Source organism: Anopheles moucheti, chromosome 3 (genome assembly GCF_943734755.1).
Source record: "Anopheles moucheti chromosome 3, idAnoMoucSN_F20_07, whole genome shotgun sequence".
NCBI lineage: Eukaryota > Metazoa > Arthropoda > Insecta > Diptera > Culicidae > Anopheles > Anopheles moucheti.
The window spans coordinates 58,165,014-58,185,460 of NC_069141.1; the positions used below are offsets into that span (position 1 = coordinate 58,165,014).

Here is a 20,447-nt window from a genome sequence, read left to right on the forward strand (position 1 = left end):
TTACTCCCATTAAGAGAACGATAATCTCCGAGAAGTGTAATTAAAAATGTAACGGAACTTCGCTAATTGGAGCGCACGTGCATAGGAAAGAACATTTTACACCTAACGGAAAATTTACCAAACACCATTTTCCCTTTGCACCGCTGCACGATTTTAATCTACGCGATTACGTCGGAAAACGTTCGCATGCAAAAATGTACGCAATTTCGTCCAATTTCCCTGAATCTTACGCGCATCCGTCTAATGGCAGTCTGTCAAAGTTCTCCACGCAGTGTTCGCACTCGCTTAATTGCTAATGGTTTCACTAATTGCTGCCAAACGGAACGGAAAAAACAAATGCACTTACGAAACATAGCATTTGAACAATTTTAACAAACTCGTCATCGTTTGATCTGATTGTTAATTTAAATAACTGCCTCAAAGTGTCTAATTGGTGCTGGGAATGTACGCGTGGCATGTGCATCCGTATCTTCGTAGGAATGACGCACTCCATCCATGTGTGCACGAGCGTGTGGTGCAATCTACACCACCGACAGTTGCTTTCGTGTATCATTTGCATACTACATTGTTGGATCCTCAAGCCACAAGAGTGGCCTGGTGGCAAACAATTCATTATCGATTCTCTACCCATCGCGCTAATATGCACACGGTCGTCACCTTAAGCGGGTGCCGGTGTACTAATTAGGCATCTAATTCGACCACGTTTTTTTTTCCACGGGATCGCTACAACAGTGTGCTTCCACTCTATGATCATAGGTGCATAAGGTGTGCATCGTTTTATAGGGGTGTGTTACCCAACGAGAAGGTTAGCGTAATTATCCCACCAAAGTTTGTATTGGAGTGGTCAAGTTCATGCGGCGTGAGGTCAACAGCAACCTAAAACGAGTGAATTAAATTATTAACCTTCGATGAGTTGTGCTAAAAATAAATTTTACTTACTTCACTTAATACTGTGATCAACCAATGTCATCAATTCGAATACATCCTACAATGCTGCCCGATTGTGTATTGCTCTGCTTTTCATGAAACTCTAACATTTATTTAATACTAAGGATCAGCAGTGGAACACCAGGCTAACAATCTGTGCATTCCACTGCTACCCTTCAAATGCAACTATATAGTCTAGATCGTCTACATAAATCTATCCGTTTAATGAAGCGTGTTGTTACATATGATGCAGGTATTCCATCATCACCTCCGAGACAGTCCTTCCAATACAGTACTTTAAATGATTTATTATTGTTTTCAACCATTTTTTCCTACCTCATTATTGTTCAGTTGTTTTTCCACCCTAATGATCATTCATCAACTTCTCGTGTACTAATAGATATATATCCTATGTTTAGTACATTTTCTACTGTGGATAGTATAGATTTACAACTTATTACACATGCTCGATGTACGTTGGTGTAAATATAATTCATATGCTTCATTCCCTTTAAATAGTTATAACTCTATCGAAAAATTACACTATTCACTCACTTCTTTCAAATGCCAGTGTGTAAGTGTGTTAAGTAATTTGAAATGCTTTAGATTCTAGAGTCACTTTCACCCTCTTCCCGTCCGTTTGGTCAACAAATCTCACAAGAACGGGACAGGAACGTAATAGAAACGGTTCTTCCAATCGATAAACTTAACATATTCATTCCTTCCGTCCTCGTCCTTCGTCAATCGCACTTACCGCTCACAGGATTAGGCACACACGTTTCGCAAAAGTCCCATCGAGTTCAGTCATACCTGCTATACTAACAACAACAAAAAAAACCATCACCAACGCACGCTTACAATACCTTCACTTTCGACAGTTTTATAAACTTAACGAAACCCCTTACAAACATGTATCGATCAGCGTTGGCTGATCTACTTCCATCACACGTTTGAGAAATGATTGTTTGTTTCGAAAGAAAGCACTAAAAAAGCTCCAATTGCACTTCTTTCAGGTAATTTTGTTCGACTACCGCATTGATAGATAACACGATCACTTTTAGCATCATCGCTTCAGTCAGACTGAAGTAAAACAACAACTTTCAAATAACAAATAGTGCCCATTCACGCTTCTAGGCACTGTTGCAATAGATGTAACAATCTTAACATAGTGTAGCAATACATGAGTTCCAGTAAAAATCGCGTAAGGAATCAGAGCGTTTTCTTACAGCATAATAGGAGCGTTTAACGTACTAAGTAATCTAGATCTTGGTAACCAGTCCCTCCAGATTCAGCTCGGGCGGTAGGTCAATCTCTTCCAGATTGATTTCACTGTACTTGAACAACACCACCAGCGGACTGACGATGTCTTCCGCCATCATGTACGTATCCGATTCGCCCTGTTCCGAGCGAAGGTTTAACTGTTTGGTCAGCTTCTCGATAAAAGCCGGCTTGATCTGGTTTTCACAATCATCCGTCTTGTAGGATTTGATGATCTGCAAACGACACAACGGAAGCAATCAATTATTTACCATCTTTTTCATTAGGGGTACATTCAATACCATTACCTTTAAGACCTGTGCCGTCGATAGTGCCGTACTCAACTCCAACAGCGTTGGCACATCCTCCTCCGATTTGCGTGCCTGCAGTATTGATGAGATCTGGTTGAGCGGCAGGAACGGCTTCATTACGTCCGGGTCCATCTTCATCGTGCGCACCCATCCCTCCAAACAGCCCATATTGTATCGCAGCTTCATGCCCGTCTTCCACATGCACAGATCACCGCGCACCATCAGATTGTTCACCGACACGGCACAGATGTAGTACATCAGCTGCTTGAAGATCTGTTCGATGTAGCATCCCTCCAGCCCGAAGCTGCTCAGATGGTTGTACAGACAGTCTAGCTGCTGCACGAGTAGCTCCGGCTCCGACCGGCCCTGCTCCGGCGAGATATCGAGCGACATCGTGCGACGGCTTTTGCCCCGTGCCGTTTCGTCGTGGTGTAAAATGGCCGGCACAATGTACTGCTTAATGCTCTCCTGTATCTGTCTGATCAGCACACTGTGCATCGAGACGATCGTTTCGTGTATCACCTGACGATATTCGGCTAGATCGAAATTTTTCAACTGCTGCGCATTCTGCACGTCCGTGTTATACTTCATGTAATCTTTGTAGCCACCGAACTGCTTCATTAGATTATGCAGGCTGTGAATAGAATGTGATAAAATCATGATCAGCACCATACCAATGCATCTGACAGCAAACCGTATACTTACGTGAGCGTATTCGCCAGCCACATGACGCGTACTTCGACCGAGTTCGCTCCACGGTACAGTCGTTTTATCATCTGTACAAAGCGCGTCAACAGCGACCGTACAAGCTGATCCATATTGACTAGATCCGTGTACCGGATACTCATAAACACTACGTACGCCGGCAAACTCGGTGCAAGCGTCACTGCCACACGCGGCTTCAGATCGGTCACCAATCGTTGCATGATCTTACTCTCATCCTCCTGCCGGTACTTCAGTATGCCCTGGGACGATTGCGTTTCCTTCTTCACCACCGCCACCATGCTGTGGAACTCATCGTTCATCAGTATGGAATCGTTCAAACCGTGATCACGCAACCGGTTCGATAGGATGTTGTTCTTCTTCAGCAACTCAGTATTCTTCCCCAGTAGCTCATTCAACTGCTCCTGCAGCTCCACATAGGCTGCGGTCGATTTCTTCAGCTCATGCCGCAGATACTGTTCGTTTTGTCTCACCGTCTCCAGGTCGACCTCTTCCCCGACCTGCTCTACGCGCTGTTGTAAGATCGTTTGCAGCTCCCCGTTCTCCGACTTTAGCCCATCGATGATGCGATTGTTCTCCACCAGCGTTTCGTTGTTTGCATCCGTTATAGCGCGCAGTTCCGACTCGAGCTGCCGATTGACCAGCTTTTGCGCTTGGAACGCTTCCATCAGTTCACCTTCGTCGTGTATCCGCAGGCTGGTTTCACCGTTCGCGGTTTGACCTAGCGAACGCAACGATTGGCTCTGCTGTGCTAGGACCGCCTTCAGTGAGATACACTCTTCACGGCGCCGTTTCAGCTCCTCCTGCAACGCACCGTACTGTGCGTCCATTTCGCGTGACTCAACTCCGCGCTTGATGCTGTTGCGCAGTAGATTATAATCCTGGCGCAGCTTCTCATTCTCCACCTCCAGTTCGGAAGCGCGAATTGAGTCTTCCGTGCTGAAGGTGGAAGATTTCTTTAGCCGGGCTAGCTCCTTGCGCAGTTGTTCGCTCTTAGACTTCTCTTCCTCGAACAGCTTTCGCATGCGTAAAATGATGGCCGTTTGGTCCTTTTCGGGCGAATCGCCTACAGTCGAATCCGAAGGGTCTAAAAGAGGTAAAATTGGAAGTGAGTAATTGATTGAAATTTTGCCTTGGGTGTTAGTGTGATTAATAGCGTTAGTAAGGACAAAAAATTGATGCTAGTATGATTAATAGAAGTATAAACATGTTAAAGAAGGTAAAACATAAATAATGTTAATAGAAAAGAATATTTTCTTCTTCGTCTACTTGAGATAAAAACCGATCAGTCTGACAGTTTTAATGACTTTCTGAACTGCTTTAACCAAATACATTGCTACAGAGCACAAATTTCTATTTACGACTTCATATATGTGTATGGGTATACAGTGAGGCCCGATACAATGGGACTAACATTAAATTTTAGTACGTATTATCCATTAGTATCGGTTCTTCGATAAGTGTCTTCTGTTATACATTATTTTAGTAGAATTGTTTAAAATATAACTTATGTTAAAAGGGGACAAAGAAATAGTTTAGCAGGGACAAGAACACAACTGACAGCAGGTAAGTTATTTTAAACTCTGAACCCATACGCTTTCCACCAAATAGTAATCATCAAAGATTCATTCTGAGGATGCAAAATGTTATAAGATTAGTAAGGATTAAACCACATCCACTAGACAGAGTCGTATTTGACATAACGACCTCCCGGCGACATTCTCACCTTTCAGCATACCGATTGAATCGGGCGGTGTTCGGTACACCCGTTCGTAATCAACGAAAGGATGCTTCTTCTCATCCTTCCGCTCACCATGACTAGCGACAATTGTACTACTAACGCTATAATTACTACTAACAGAACCACTGCCACTGCGCTGAGCCCCCCGAATAAGGCTTCCCCCACTAGCGACAGTTGCGAGGCTACTGCCGACATCACCTTCGTACGGATGGGGCGAGGCGCGCCGAATGTCCAGCGTGTTCCGTCCGGACGTGTAGCCGTAATCCTCCTCGTTCGTGCTGGACGCATTGCTGACGGACCGTGAATGAGTTTTAAGCTCATGCGAATCCGCCATTATGCGCTGCAGCCGGCGAACTTCCTGTCGCAGGGACACATTCTCGTTCTCTAGCGCATCCTTATCCTTCACCGTGCGCTGGTAGGCCGCGTGTATCTCTTCCGTATCCGCCTGCGATACCAACCGGGCACGTTCGATCTGCGTGACGGCGCTTATCTCCGTTACCTCACGGCGAACCTTTGCAAGCTCCTGCTCGAACGCTTCCCGCTCCCGTTGACGGTCTTCCTCTTCGCGCTGCTTCTCTTCCAGCAGTTGCATCTTTTCGTCACGCTCGCCTTCCAGCTGTCTGATCGAGAGCATCAGTTTCTCATCCTTCTGGACCAACTGCAGCTGTAACAGCTTAAGCTCGTTCTCCAACCGTTTCATGCCTTCCAGCTTCTGGCGCATCTCCACAACCTCAGCGTTTTGCTTCTTCAAGGCGACATTTTCCTTGGACAGTACATCCTGACGCTGCTGCAACTCAATAATCTTGTTTTCGAGACCCTTGTACATCTTCTGGATGTGTGCGACGGTGCGCGCTTCGGCCTTCAACCTCTTGAAAGCACGCCGCGCAAGGAAGCGCCGTATGGCAGACTGACATTTGATGATGTTTGCCAACCGGGCCCGGTATCGACGACGGGCCAAATAACCGCGACAGAAACGCTGTATCTGGGTAGCTTTATAGTTATCCAGCACCTCGTGAAACTTGCGCCGTGCCATGTAACCACGGGCGCGGGTTTGCAGTCCCCAAACAGCATTCCGTATCTGAAGATACTTTTTGCGCTGCAACCAACCGCGTGTGTAGCGTTGAATGATGATGGCCGCACGATTCTTGCGAAGATTATCCGCGCGTCTGGAAAAAAAAACAACAAAAGTAGGTATTTTATCACAAAATAAGCTCCGAATGATGCGACATATTGTTCAACCCACTTTCTAGCCAACATGCCACGCGCGTGTCGCTGTAAACCAAGCGCAGTCTGTTTCAACCGCAAGTATCGTCTCCTGCAGACGAACCGGCGAATCAACGATTGCACTACGATGATGTGCTTTTTCCTCGTGTCACTTCGCACCTGCTCCAGGTACGCAACCTGACCAGCGCGGAAGAAGATTTGCGTGTTGCCCAACCGATACTTGTCCTCGTCGTGCAGCCAGTTGCGCACAATATTCGTGCAGGTAGCCTTCACGTGCCAGTCGACGATCTGCATCCGTTTGCAGAGCAGCCGGTAGCGGTCGTAAAAATCTTCATACTTCCAGCGCGATGGGAAACCTGCGGCGGATATGCGTACCGTTTCCAGCACGCCGCAAGCGCGCAGCTGTTGTACGATCTTTGGTGCTTCCCATTTGAACGGTGCCTTGTCATCGTTTGGCTGGAAAGAAGATGACGTATGATGACGAGGTAGAATAGCAATTGCGTTAGCCATTGGAAAGAGTTCTCATACCTTAATACAGCGCACGTAATGTGGTGTCGTGTTGTGTAGCGTCGTTATCAGCTGCGTCAAACTCTCGCGGAACTGAGAACCGACGGTTTTCCGTTGCTGTTTCTGAGTCATCGGCTGAGTGATGGGCATTGTATTGGACAAGAACAATAAACATCTGTTAATGTACATCGAGCATTGATTATCACGCACTGTGGTATCATTCTAGTTATTGAGAAATTCAAAATTAATTACTGATTCCCTATTACGAAATCCATTTAATCAAATTTTAACTGTTCTAAATATTAAGTTCTACAAACTATTTTATGAATTGATGAATCGACGATACAACAGAGCATCATTACGAACTATCACATCGCTCAACCAACTAACCTTTTTCTTCTTTTCCGCCGACTGCTGCAGCGGGAACAATATGAGGTAGAAACACACCACGAAACAAGCGGGAAATAGCGCATTAGAGCATTTACACACGACATTACAGAATTGTGACACGAAAAACATGAAGCATGAAAGGTATGTAAAGCATGAAACGAAATGAAACAAAAAAAGAACAACCAAAAACCATAAACATCTTCCATTCATATTCAACCGTACGCGTACCTGACTTCTTGCCGCACTAACCATAATCTTAACACCCGCCGTCGGCGTTTTTGCATCCACGTCCGCATGGCCCTCCTCCTGGGCGAGCATTAATCGCTGGCACAGCCGCATGCCGGACGCTTTCAGCACGCTCACCAGCTCCCGCGATACGGTATCGCGGTTCTTCTCCAGAAAGCCTCGCGACTCATACTGCACCGTGTCGGAGAAGTGTTTGATCAGGAACGCACTCGTACCGAACCGGGGCCGGTCGAAGTGTTTGTACTTGCTACACTTTTCCATCAGCTTGCCAACCCACGATTCGTCACTACCCCGCGGCATTCGACACTCCTCGTCGAGCAGATCCAGTATACCGAGCTTCGACTCGATCAGGTCAATGCACGGTTGATTGTCGTAAAAATCGATCATCTTCCACTCGATGCCTTCCCGCAGATATTGCTCCTGTTCCAGCTTAAACACGTGCTGATTAAACTGCTGCTGTAGTTTCTCGTTTGCGTAGTTTATGCAGAACTGCTCGAACGAGTTGATGTCGAACGTTTCAAAGCCATAGATGTCGAGCACACCTGCAATAGGGAGAGCAATTGAGATTGAGAAATGGGCTTCATGCTAGAGCTGAAGGAAAGCTTAATACTAACCTATGAAGCAACAGGTCTGCTTCTTGCTGCCAGCCAAGTTTCGATTGATCTTCTGAACAATGTGCTGAAACAATTCCGCATAGATGTGCTTCGCCAGGGCGTCTCGCGTCGCTTCTGCCGTTTGCTTGTTCATGGGAATCAGCACGCTATCGTTCATCGACTCGATCTGTCTCGTCACCAGCCACTTGCGCAGCTCCGCCCGATCAAGCTGCAGGATGTCACAGGCAACGTTCAGATGCAGATCGTTGCTAGCGATCGAGCACGCCTCACTGTCCACCTCCTGCGTTTGTGTTTTCTGTCTGTGGTTGAACACCACATTACCGAGATGTAGTACCGATGCGATCACCTTCATTATATCGCCTATCTCCCCATCATCGAAACCGAGCGTCTTCAGTGCGGTCAGCGTATCCTCAAACTGATCCTTATCCGAAAGTTTATTGATGTTGGGCGATTCGCCTTGGTTTAAAAAATGAAACTTATCCTGATGATCCAGCATCAGCTCGGGCCATTGATCGCGCGCGGCGCACAGCTGATAGAAGATGTGATAGTTCCGTTCGCCCGGTGCCTGAAACACAACGCGCGACTTCTCCAACAGATACGTCTGCATCGTGCCGCCAGTCAGCGCCATCGAGTGGTGGTTCAGGAACAGCAGCTTCGTGAATTTGCCAAACCGTGAACTGTTGTCGTTTCGTGTCGTTTTTGCATTTCCGATCGCTTCCATGATCGGGCTGCTGGCGAGTACCTTCTTTTCGATCTGCGTCTCCGACTCGCTGCCACCAACAGCGGCAAAGTATCGCATCGCGTACTTTGCCGAAACCGTCTTGCCGGCACCGGACTCACCGCTCACGATGATGCTGATGTCACATTTTTCCCGCTCGAGCTTAGCGTATGCCTCCTCGGACACTGCGAAGATGTGAGGTTCCAACTCGCCCATCGCGTGCCCTCGGTACGCTCGGATCAGATCGGCACCGTACAGTGGCAACTCGGCGTACGGGTTGATGGCAACCAGCACAATTCCGCAGTACGTGTAGATGGCCTGGCGGTCACAGAACCGTACCTCCAGGTTGTACAGCACATCCGGTTCGTGCAGGTACGATAGGGCCGTGAGATCATTCTGCCCAATGAGGATGGTCGGATTACGTAGCGGGGGTAGATCGGCTGCACTTCCAAGCTGTACCGTGTGCGGTACGCCACGGTCGGTAACTAACTTGAGCTGTTTATCGTCCTGCTTGTAGTCTTCGGCAACGACCGCACCTTCCCATACCGTTTCCGGATGCGGAATCCATACGCGAGCATCCTAAAACGAAAGAAAGATTACTATTAGTATCTAGTTTTCTGGTAACATTAAAGTAAAAATAGCTACGCAAATTATTGTAGTTAATTAACCCCATTTTGGAACCTTCCTTTAGATACATTTAAACAAAACAAAAAACTCCCCATAGACCATCGTATCAGTTTTCCTGAGCTTAATCAGCATGAAGCTAAAAATCATTGATCCGTTGCTGCCCCGTTGTTGCCCGTCCGTTACGTTTTGGTAGTTGGTAGAACCCACCAGACTTCGTTGTATGCCATGCTTCACTGCCATCTCGTGTTGAGAGAACTAGTCCAGGGACAGAGCCGCCTATCGACTAATACGTCTTGGAAAGTGTCGAAAACGGCATTCGGCATAGAATTTGTCACGTCTCGCGCCATACTCAGGACCGATAAATATACCCCTCCTCGGGGCGTTTCCATCTCTTAGCTTTCCACTTGCCTTCATTCACAGCAATACAGACCGTGTCTCAGATGTATGGAAAGAACAAAGTGTGTAATTAGCCTATCCCTTGACCATAGCAAACTTCTGCACCGTACAGCGATGGATTCGGTGAACTGTGCAAATGCTACTTTGAAGCTCCAGTTACAAATGCTTCTGTCGTGGAGGTGGTGGTGGTTCGCTTCCTCGAGTTCTCCAACTCCTAGAGCTTAAGCACTAAATCCGCATTGCTTTGCGACATCACGGTACGGCGGATTGAATTTCACCAACGATGGCAATAATATAGGCAGGAAAAGTGTGCCCATGGCACCGGGACACATATGCACGGTACGGTATGGATTACGTCTCTCAAGGAGACTACCCATTGTCTTTATTGGTGGTTAACGTGTAGGCTAATTTCCTAGCGAATCGATAAACTAATAACCACTAAGTGATTATTCTTGAGGTTTGTAAACATTTAAACAGAAACAGAAAGTCATTGTAGCGATCAATGAGATTGCAGTGATAATAAATATCACCAAAATATGGAAAGAGTTGACACTTTTTTATTTACTTTCGTATCATACGCCCAAGACCAATCTCCTGCAAGACTCTTTTACTGTTGTTGACGATCATCTAACTGATGCTGATCGAGCGTCATCGTCTATCAATACATGATCTGTACACTTCTGGCCGCCATATCAACGCTGCCACTACTCCACGGTCAAAAAACAAATTTTCGATCTGAGTTGTCCGATGTCATTCTCATGACATGATCAGTCTACCGAAGCACACCGAGCTTTAACCGCTACATTTGAAGTCGTCGTTTAATAATAAAGCTTATCATTATAGCGACTCCCTGATAGTGGCCGAAATTGGTCTGAAAGATTTGGTTTTTATCAATTATAAACAAATTCCATGTTTCAAAGATATACAGGGTGTTCAATAAGTTCGAATACACTTTCAAAAATATAATATTAAACAACTATATAATATTTTCTGTTTATGGTTTCTACTACTGGAAGCTATATTTATATAAAACTTATACAACATATCGTTAGAAAAAATCATATTACCTTACGAGCTTCATTTGTTGCTACAGCCAAAATCGAGCGGCAAGCACGACTTGTATGGGATTTTTGTCTGAGATTTGAGAATTACCGTCTAGAACTGGTGCAAATCATATAGAACCAAACAAAAAGTGCAAATGCGATTTAAATCAGGGAAGTTTGTAGTCCAAAAAGTCGTTAAAATCGTTCAGAAACCACATTTGGACCAAATTCACGTAAAATCTGATGCACCGTCCTGCTTAAACACGTAGTGCCTATCTACTTATAGGGTTTAGAAGACTGAACCTGCACACAAAAACCTTTTTCTTTTCAAAAGCGTACCAACGGAAGTGTCCGGAAATGACTCCCGTGCCAAAGGACTCCTTTTGAAAGGAGGAAAAAAAGAACAACTGTCAGACAGTCAAAACCCTGCGCATTTTAAAGCGATAATGTGTAGTTGTTAAAACTATGTAAATTTGAACGATAAAACATGTAAATAAATTTATTGAACACCCTCTGCGTGTGAATGATGGTACCATAACTGTTGGTTTGCCTACATCATCTATATCAATATGCACAATGCTGTGGACGATCCTGATTTACGATCCTCGGTTGAATAACTTCGAGAGGTCAGAAGCAGGCCCTAGGCTGGTGGAGTTTTCCATCCACAATTACTGCATGATCATGATTGAGGAACTATGGCCCTAATCACCGCTAGGCCTGTGCCGTTGTCCTCATAGGCCTGATAAGCAGGCTCGGTCAGGAAATGTGAGGAGCTCATTACGATATAAGGTTTATGTTACCTATGCTGTAATAAAGAGTAATGCCTTGTGAGTAGAGTTGGCTCTGCATCATCTTCTCCAGACCTTGGACATTTTTTTGGAGTGATAATTTTAGAACTTTGGATCTTTGATTGGCAAGTCAATGTCATTGTATGTTAACAATTAACAACTCATTAAATCAGATCGATGTAATAAAGTAATATTGTCCCAATTAGTAACATTGTGTATCGTCAAATACTCAGCTGACCATCAACAGCTGCCTGCAATCAAAAACATATGGTAAAAAGGTGCTTCTCGTCGGAAAAACCTTGCGCCAGCGCCGTGCAGTCTGTGAGGATATTCCGAACACGCAACTTCCTCCCCGAATGATTTCTCTCTCTCGCGCTCATTCTCTCGCAACCGGCAAAGGACGAAGGATTGTATCCGCGTAGGATAAAACTCTCGTCTACGTATCGATTTAGCGTCCGCATCTGTGCAATGGCAGCATACCGTTGTTCCTTTCCATTTCGCTCCCTTTTGAATGTCAAGTTCATGGCTATCCATTAATGATGGAACATGACCCTGGACCCTCTCCGATTCCCCAGCTGGATGGTGGAGAGAGAGAGAGAGAGAGAGAGTGGAAGTTCACGACGAACCTAATCCAATAAAATTGGGGTGTCCCATGACAGAATTTTAAAACCATAGAATAAAAAAGAAACCTGTCCACGTAACAGATTGGCCACCAAGCTCGGCGGGGGGAGGGAAAATACGTCCAATAAAAACGTCACTACCCAACGTAACGCTTGCTGTCGTGGATTGCAACAAAACAAAAACATTAAAATCTGCCCTGTGTGCCCTTTTTGACTCTGGTACCCTCTGACCCCCAATCGAAGCGCGAGGGTGGAGTTTGGCAATGCACGTCTAAAAAGCCACTCAATGCCACGACGACAGCATTTATCGAAACCCGCGCCACGACATCGAGCAGCATGCCATGCGTTGTACCGTAGCTTATTTACACACTGATAGCGTCTAACCGTTACGTCAGATGCTCCGGGTTTACTCATCTTATGTGTATTGCTGATAAAAAAAGCCCGGAGCGATACGGAGTACAAGCAGCCGAACGCAGGCAACGCAGGTGGCATATGGATTCAGGATTGATAAGCATGGTACGAGTGAATGAGTACATATTTTTTGTAAGAATATGGAGAGATTTTTTAATAATTGAAATAAATGTACAGGTTTGGGAAATAATTAAACTAATCATCCATAATCAATAAAACGATATTTATTGTTGAAAGCAAACTAATATCTAAACAACTAAAATTACAGTTACAAGCGGTAATAAATCGCTTAACTGTTGCGATAATACACACTTACTCCCTTTTCATATTCCCTTATAATATACACCCTTGTGAGCTTCACGAATATTCCCCAACAACCAACGTAAGAATTTAAAGATGATCGTACAGCTACATCGTGCACAATGGTTTTGCAAGCCGATCGTCGCATAGACAACAAAACCTTTCGAAAGCGACCGACACACTGTCGAACCGTTTAGACACGGTTTGGTGACCCCAAAGATGGACCACCTTAGAAGCGATCATCCGGTGATACGGTGGCTGCTGTAAGGACGCACACCCGTTTGCCTATTGCTGCCAGCTTTCCACCGGCATTAGCACCCCTCCCCGGTATTAGCGATGCAATCTGCCGCAATCATCATTCGGCCAACCGAAGCAAAGCCAAGGACAGGTCGAGACGGCAAACCCGGGCCACCCCGGATCGGCAAACGATCTTGGTGAGGTTATGGTCGATGCACCCCGGTGGCAACACCTACCAGTGCGCACGATTGCAGAACGATATTTCACGATCGTGCCACTACCCAAGTTTGACCCAGCCGCGATCTCGTGTCGCTGGTTGTGCTTTCTCAGCTATTATTCCACCTCGTTCGGTGATTGCGACAGGCAGAGTGGAGACTACCGTGGTCGGAACAAAGGTAAACCTATTCCCTTCGCTGTTCACAACATAGATGTCTTTCACGCTCAAAATGCTCCCTTCCAGCTTCACGTTTCAAGAGTGGAGTTCCTCAAGCTACCGGTTGTAGTGGGTGCACTCAGAGAACAGTTTCTTTGCGTAGGTCCAGAGAAAGGCTTTTAAAGACCCCGGGCTTGTTTGGGGAAGGGGGTAGAAAGGCGATTACGATCATCCAGACCGGGAGGCAAACCCAAACACAAGACAACGTTTTTTCCTTCTCTCGCAGCTACTGTGGCAAGAAAGTTCTTCGTGGAGCATAAATTGGGAAGGTTGTGCTTTTATTTTCTACGTGTCGACCCCAACTCGGTCGGTCGGTCGGTCGGGAAAGGTAAACTTCGAACAGCATGGCCCGCCCGTATAAATAGGTCACAACGCTTCTCACATTCTAGCTATTGGAGTGACCTGTTTTTTTCCACCATGGGAGACGGCTTGAAGGGGCGAACCATACCTGCATAGCGCAGGGGACTGAAAGATTTGATAAGGGTTGCCCGACTCACGCAGAAAAGGTTACAACTGCCATTTGACACGGAACTGTAGGAAGACTACAATTTATTAAGTGTCGGTTCCCACAGCAATTCGGATTTGGATTAAGCTACAAATGAGACAGCGATCATGAAGTCATCCGCAGCGGGATTTAATTGTCTATTGAGTCAATATTTATTAAAATTTTGGGAGTAATGAATAGGCTTTGAGTAAAAGTTGATAACAACCAGCTATTTATTGAACTAATTACGAAGCGATGTAACTTTGATGCCACTTGCGATCGGTGTTCCCAACAATCGGACAAGAATTCGTCCCACTTCAACGTGAGCTGTTCGGTTTATTTTCGATGTCTACGGCCGTTATCAGACGCGTGGTTACTCATCGCACCGAAAACAAGCCGTTGAAAACGGCACAAACAATTCGATTGATAAAACGGTGTCATAACAGACCAGGTGAAAGAAGTCTCCCGTAGCAGGCAACGTGGAGCCCTCGGGAAAGTGTCACACAAGTGCTGTACTGTGCTTGACTCAGCTACAAGGGGCTCTCAAAGCCAGAAACGCTGCAAAGTTCATTGCCAAGCCTTCTTCGGAAAGGTGATAATCTTTATCCCACTCTAGTGGTTTGTTGCCGCAAATCTCCAAATCCCACCTCTTTCTCGCCCGGTGGGTGTCCAATTAGCTTCGATTTTAGCGGTTAACGATCGTGAGAGATGGTGGGGGTGTCAGGACTGAAATTAGGGAAGGAAAACTTCAACCTGAACTACAATAAAACGCTGCGCTGCGATACGAACCTACCCAGACTTCGAGGCCTTCGATAACAGGCACTGAATTGGGCTTCCAAATAGAGACATTACGTTTGCATTACGCCTTGGACTGCTTCGCACAAAATGTGGTTGATAATGAACTAGAACTAGGTTAAGGGTTGTCCCGTTTTTTTGGGGGAAATATTATCAATTTCTCACGATCATGGCATGTCAAAAAAGGTGACAAAAGTATATCAATTCCACGCCGTTTTGCTCTTAACAGTAGCAGGTCTGACTCAGGAACTAAAGATGAGATTGCTTTACTTTTCGATGCTTTGTGACTTCTTCAGATAGAAGTTGTGCCCGAAAATAGCTCACTCCACGACAGTGGCAATATTTACAGATTAAAATCCCACAATCATCTGTAGTGGAGATGGGATGTGTTATCTTTCCCTGGTTCAACTCCTCGCTTCTTCTCGTGTCTACAATGATTGTGAAAAAATGTAACTTTTGCACCGCCTTTTGCCCACTTGGTCATTCATTTTTGACTTTGATTCCCCATAGGTGAATCACACAAGTCCTTAGTGCATACTCTTTGGGTTTTCAGTCGAAATTTCAACACAAACCAGAAACGTGCGTTATCGCACAATTTACTTTTCTTTACAGTATTCTTATATTACAATATATATCGCGTGGACGATCGCGTGGAGAGATCGTTCTGCAGAGTCTAGACAATTAATGTGCAATAAGGTGTTTTCTGCCTCTACCTTTGGACAACAACTTCAGGAGAGCATGATTTGACGTAGGATATGGAAATACAGTAAACTTTTGAGTATCTTTAAACTCCATCATAACTTTTTTTAACATGAAAGATATTGATAAATATCTGTAATATAAAGTTCTTAATAGAGACTTGTATGCCCCGAGCTGGAAACCTCGGAAGACCTCTCAGATCCCAGATTATGTTCAATCCCTCTGAAAAGCTTTAGAGAATTTAGAAGACTAAGTATTGGATCGAAGACAAAATTTCAGATGATATCAGAGACATTTTTGATAAATGCAAGAATATCTTAAATATACAAGGCTTGCTCTACCTTCCAGTGCCTATCCCGATTATTCATCAGGTTTTATTACCAACTGATCCCCACTCTGTCACTTTTTAACTACAATTACTACGTAGCTGTCAGTCCTCAATTTAGTTTGCCTTCTTCAGATAGTGTCGTTACATGGAAAATATCAAACCCTGGACAACGACACTCTTCTCAGTTACACTTCGCATTAAGATCCGGTAGACAAAACATTACCCCCCTATTGCTGTCAGACACGTATTATACGGGGTACGACCAACACTCTATGCCCCGGTGGTCCACACCCCAAAAAGCACCGTTTTCCGGATGTGTCATTGGATTATTCCGTTTTGTACCGTGGCGAAATGAACCACAATAGAAGAAAAGCGTGTGGAAGACCAAGCGTGTTCTGAAGGTATGATGTTCAAGTCACGACACTGGAAGCCAAAGAACCCGCGATACCCGATCCGGCCCAAAGGAACGAAGAAACCGTACAAGCGCACCCTTCCGGACGCACTCTTCTGGAGCCGCACAAACGCAAATGAAGAATTAATAGTTAATAACACAATATTGTGCACCTGCGGATAGGGTCCAGCCCTACTGGTGGTTTACTTACCTTCACGTACAGCTCCGTCGACGACATGGTGGCACTTTTAAGACGCTGGTAAACGATGCGACACGATCAATCTGGCAGGAAGGTGAAAACATTACGTTAAAACCGATTTACTTGCGTTGCAACCGATCATTTGCCTATGAGCCTATAAGATTGATGATGATAGGTAGCAGGCTGTGGTCCAAACGCACGCCTACATGAGCCCAATAGTTATGTTTGGGGTTATGTTTTGCCTTTCTTGTGCGTGCTGGAGGTGCGTATGAAGGTATCGGATACGATTATCCCGCATTTAACTTTCTTCTTCTCACGCTCCCTATCATCGCACCCCTTCACTCCGGGAAAGGTGCGTAAGGTTCCAATTCTCGAGCCCAAAAAAACCACTCCACTTCCACAGCGTTTGGTAGTGTTTGTGAACGATTCTACCATTTAACTCGCTGCCGTGCGTTCTATGACGTCAGAGCGATGGACAACATCTTCACTGCACACCCGAACGCGTTTCCATAGCCACCTTTGACCGTATTATTACGCAAATATTGCACACTGCAGGCTTAAAGGCGAAAAACCACACCAGCCGGCGGTCTCACGCATTCACAATTCAATGCTCACTGTTTGCCACACACAATCCATCTCACGTACACACCACCAAAGCTAGAACACGAAAAAACACGCAGCCTAATATAAGCGAGCCCACCACCTTCTTTCTTGTGCTTGGCCTTTTCTTTGCTTACGTCGTGTGAAAATTGCGATACATGCGTTTAGGGTGCGGAGAAGCCTCACATTTCTTCTTCGCGCACCCCTGCACACGACTCACAGCGCCACACATGCACTCACACACAAACGCAACCGTGGGCTCCCGCACTTTTCACGTGCGTTCTTCTCACTGGGTCACAACGGTTGGCTGAGATCGATAGTGAATGGAAGGGTTTGGCGGAGAAGGGGAGGGGGATAGGGTGGATATCATAGTAAAGGGAGGGTGGAATTTATGGCAAACAAACCACGCACACTTTTTGCTGCACACCACTTCACTCTCGATGCGTTCACTCTTTGTTTGGTTGAGGAGAAGGGATAAGGGATACGAGGGTTAGAGGGATAAGTAAATGACTTTCCTCACCGCATGGCTTTAAATCCCGTACGTGAATACAGCAGAACTTAACAGGTGAGCCTTCCTTTGGTCCCGTAAAAAAGACACAAATTAAATTTTCAATACGTTATTACTGCTGGCGCAATCAGTGTGCGTGTGAACTATTGTTTTTGTGTTACTTTAGAACTTCAAAATGAAGCAACCAACGAGGCACACGCGAGCGCTACGTCCGCGCGCCACCAGTACTGAGAAAGAACAAACAAACAGGTTGAGCACAGTCGGTGCAGAATCGCATTCGAAGGTGGGAATAATAACAAATAATAAGATTGACAGCTGTAGCGCCGTGTACGTACACGGGTGTGATTGTGTATGTGAAAGGAGCGCACAAAAGCTTAAAGGGCTGTATCCAATACTGCCATCGATCAAAACAAAGCCTTGTTTCGCGGTGTTCTACAGTTGAATTTAATAAAAATATCCCGGATCATGACTGAAAAACTGTATTTTACTCAATTATCATAATAAATCACACGATTTGTTTCACTCTCGGTTTACGACCCGTAAGTGGTATGTTGCACACGACCCCTTTAATTTGGGAGGCTCACCAACACAAAACAAAAGCCATCCGGCTACAAGCTGTCAACATGCAATTCATTGCGGCAGTATCGAAAAGGCCTTTTCACGTATATGAGACTTTCACACTGATGCACGGAACTTACGCAACTTTGATAAAACACAGGATAAACTTATTTGAACACAGTATGTTCAACAGATTTTCTTTAACTTTTAACAATACCTTTATTACGTTACAGAAATTTTATTTGCTAAAACATTCGATGCAGTGGAGAGACAATTTTCTTATTTTTTAATTAAATATTTTTATTACAATAATTCATGAATGAGAAAGAAAGGTCGGCGAATAACTGTTTTGCGCTGATAATATTATTATTATTTTATTAATTAATCCGCTGATAATATATAACACTAGAAGATTTATATCCATACCATATTTAGTTTGTACCAACCAGCGGCGGATCAAACGGTAGGCGGAGTAGGCGGTCGCCTAGGTCCTCGCCGTGTTGGGGGCCCAAACAATTTGTGCCGATAGTGCATTTGTTTCTATTTAACTAGCTCTATCGGCCCGGTTACACGGCTACGCAAGAGAAGTATGCAGTGTACTCAAACTCCTTCTTCTTTATCGGCACGACATTCTCAGGATATTGAAGCCTACCATTTCAGGCTTTTTTTAGACGATTATATGAGATACCAAACGAGCCAAACAACGTCACGCTGAACATGTCAATATAGCCCCCAAAAACCCTGTAATAATAGCCAACGTGTGAGAAACTCTTTTACCACGCGCAACGATAACACGTGAGAGCGGATCAGGAATATGCATACTGGAGGGGAATTGATGTCAGCTCCTGTTTTGGATGCTCTCTTGGTATCGGAAATCTGAAAACAGTCGGTTTTGAATGGAATTTTGTATCAGCCGACGGTACGCAGCTGATTTCTCAGTTGTGCATACACACGCAACACAAACCCACACAAGGCGATCGTATCGCTCGAATAGTGAGAGCGAGATCGGCTGCCGATGCTAAATGCGAGCACCGTGTGATAAGCCTCCCGCGTGATAAGAGAGGTATGCGAATGAGAGAGGGGATTCCGTACCTTGAAGAGAGCGATGGTGTGCGATGCAGGGTTCGCGTCGTATGTATTGACGAGTCCAGCTCGGTGTTGCTTTGTTCGGGAAAAGCTATATGCGTTGACAAATTCGGTAGAGCTATCGAATGACCGTCAAATGTTGTTGCTGGCAACGATAACTTGCCAATGATTATATTATATTGCATTATATGAGATATTTGAGACAATTATATGAGATACCAAAACGAGCCAAACAACATCACGCTGAACATGTCAATATAGTCCCCAAAAACCCTGCAATAATAGCCAACGTGTGAGAAACTCTTCTATCACCGGCAATGTTAACACGCGTGAGCGGTTCAGCTATATGCACGCTGCAGGGACATACATGGTACCTCCTGTTTTGGATGCTCTCTTGGTGTAGGAAATCTGAAAACAGCCGGTTTTGTATGGAATTTCGGATACGCATTTTTTTCATCGACTGGTGGAGATTTAAACGAATGGGCAAGACACGAAAATAATGTGCGTGGAACGATCGACATGGTGCGGATAGAGTTCTTAAAACAGAATATTCAAAAATAACCACGTTTATCAAAAATAATACACACCCATTATACTTACGTATTGTTTTATCAATAAAAATACTTTCGGATGGTGCTTGTTGCGAAACGAAAATCGCGAATTTTAGAGTCGAAAGACAATAATTAATTTGCATTGCTGTTACCATTTTCAGTTGTTTGTTTGTTCGTTTTTTTATTACACTCTTGCCTTGCACAACAAAGTATGTATGGTTTGTATGGAAGTTCGTATCAGCCGGCGGAAAGTTTGCGCAAGATCCAAGGACAATCCGTACAAAAGATGTTTTGCGGATCGATCGATCGACGCGCGACAGGAACCGACTCTTGCACCGGGACCTATCATAGGAAAAGTGGACAAATGTGGTTGCAGATCATTTCAAGGGCCTCAATGCCCCCCCCCCCCCCCCTCCTTCATCGTTTTTAAAATTAGAGGCCCCAACTATAATTCCCCCCCGGGGCCTCCAAGGGGATTGATCCTCCACTGGTCTCTGTACGATCGTGCGTTCATCTGAGAATTACTATCGCCTGTGGAAAAGATCAGAGATCATTCGATCCCATCCGATCCCGGTATCGTGTAAATTTAACAATCAAACGGGAAAAGGCTTTACCGTGTGTACCAAACCTGAAATGTAACACAGTTCGGATAGGTGAAATGATAAAATAAATAAATGCAGTCTAATTACAACGTACAATTCCATCGGTTTTATTGTTCCATCAGCCATCATTATA

General features: G+C 45.0%; 1 protein-coding gene across 5 annotated transcripts; it reads right to left on the minus strand.

Moving 5' to 3' along the window:
- Nucleotides 1–1,007: 1,007 nt before the first annotated feature.
- LOC128300854 (unconventional myosin-Va) lies at nucleotides 1,008–17,655 on the minus strand. 5 transcript variants are annotated; one of them, XM_053037078.1, is made up of 11 exons: nucleotides 17,530–17,655; nucleotides 16,422–16,492; nucleotides 7,941–9,237; nucleotides 7,330–7,868; nucleotides 7,081–7,101; nucleotides 6,712–6,825; nucleotides 6,203–6,639; nucleotides 4,945–6,125; nucleotides 3,201–4,305; nucleotides 2,493–3,129; nucleotides 1,008–2,420 (listed from the first exon to the last, which is right to left on the minus strand). In XM_053037078.1, exons 2-11 carry the CDS (start codon nucleotides 16,446–16,448, stop codon nucleotides 2,187–2,189), a joined length of 5,592 nt encoding a protein of 1,863 aa, XP_052893038.1. In that variant the 5' UTR covers nucleotides 16,449–16,492; nucleotides 17,530–17,655; the 3' UTR covers nucleotides 1,008–2,186. The 5 variants fall into 5 exon arrangements, with proteins under 5 accessions (XP_052893038.1, XP_052893036.1, XP_052893039.1 ...); XM_053037076.1 differs by having other exon boundaries at nucleotides 7,081–7,104; XM_053037079.1 differs by having other exon boundaries at nucleotides 5,158–6,125; nucleotides 7,309–7,868.
- Nucleotides 17,656–20,447: the final 2,792 nt, after the last annotated feature.

What these genes read in the sequence shown, in the direction of transcription:
- LOC128300854 (XM_053037075.1), bottom strand. Translation starts at nt 16,448, where the DNA reads ATGTCGTCGACGGAGCTGTACGTGAAG. An exon ending in GCAGACCTGTTGCTTCATAG is followed by an intron (nt 7,869 to 7,940) that starts GTTAGTATTAAG and finishes TCCCTATTGCAG; the next exon opens with GTGTGCTCGACATCTATGGC. An exon ending in CGTGGCATGTTGGCTAGAAA is followed by an intron (nt 6,126 to 6,202) that starts GTGGGTTGAACA and finishes TTTTTTTTCCAG; the next exon opens with ACGCGCGGATAATCTTCGCA.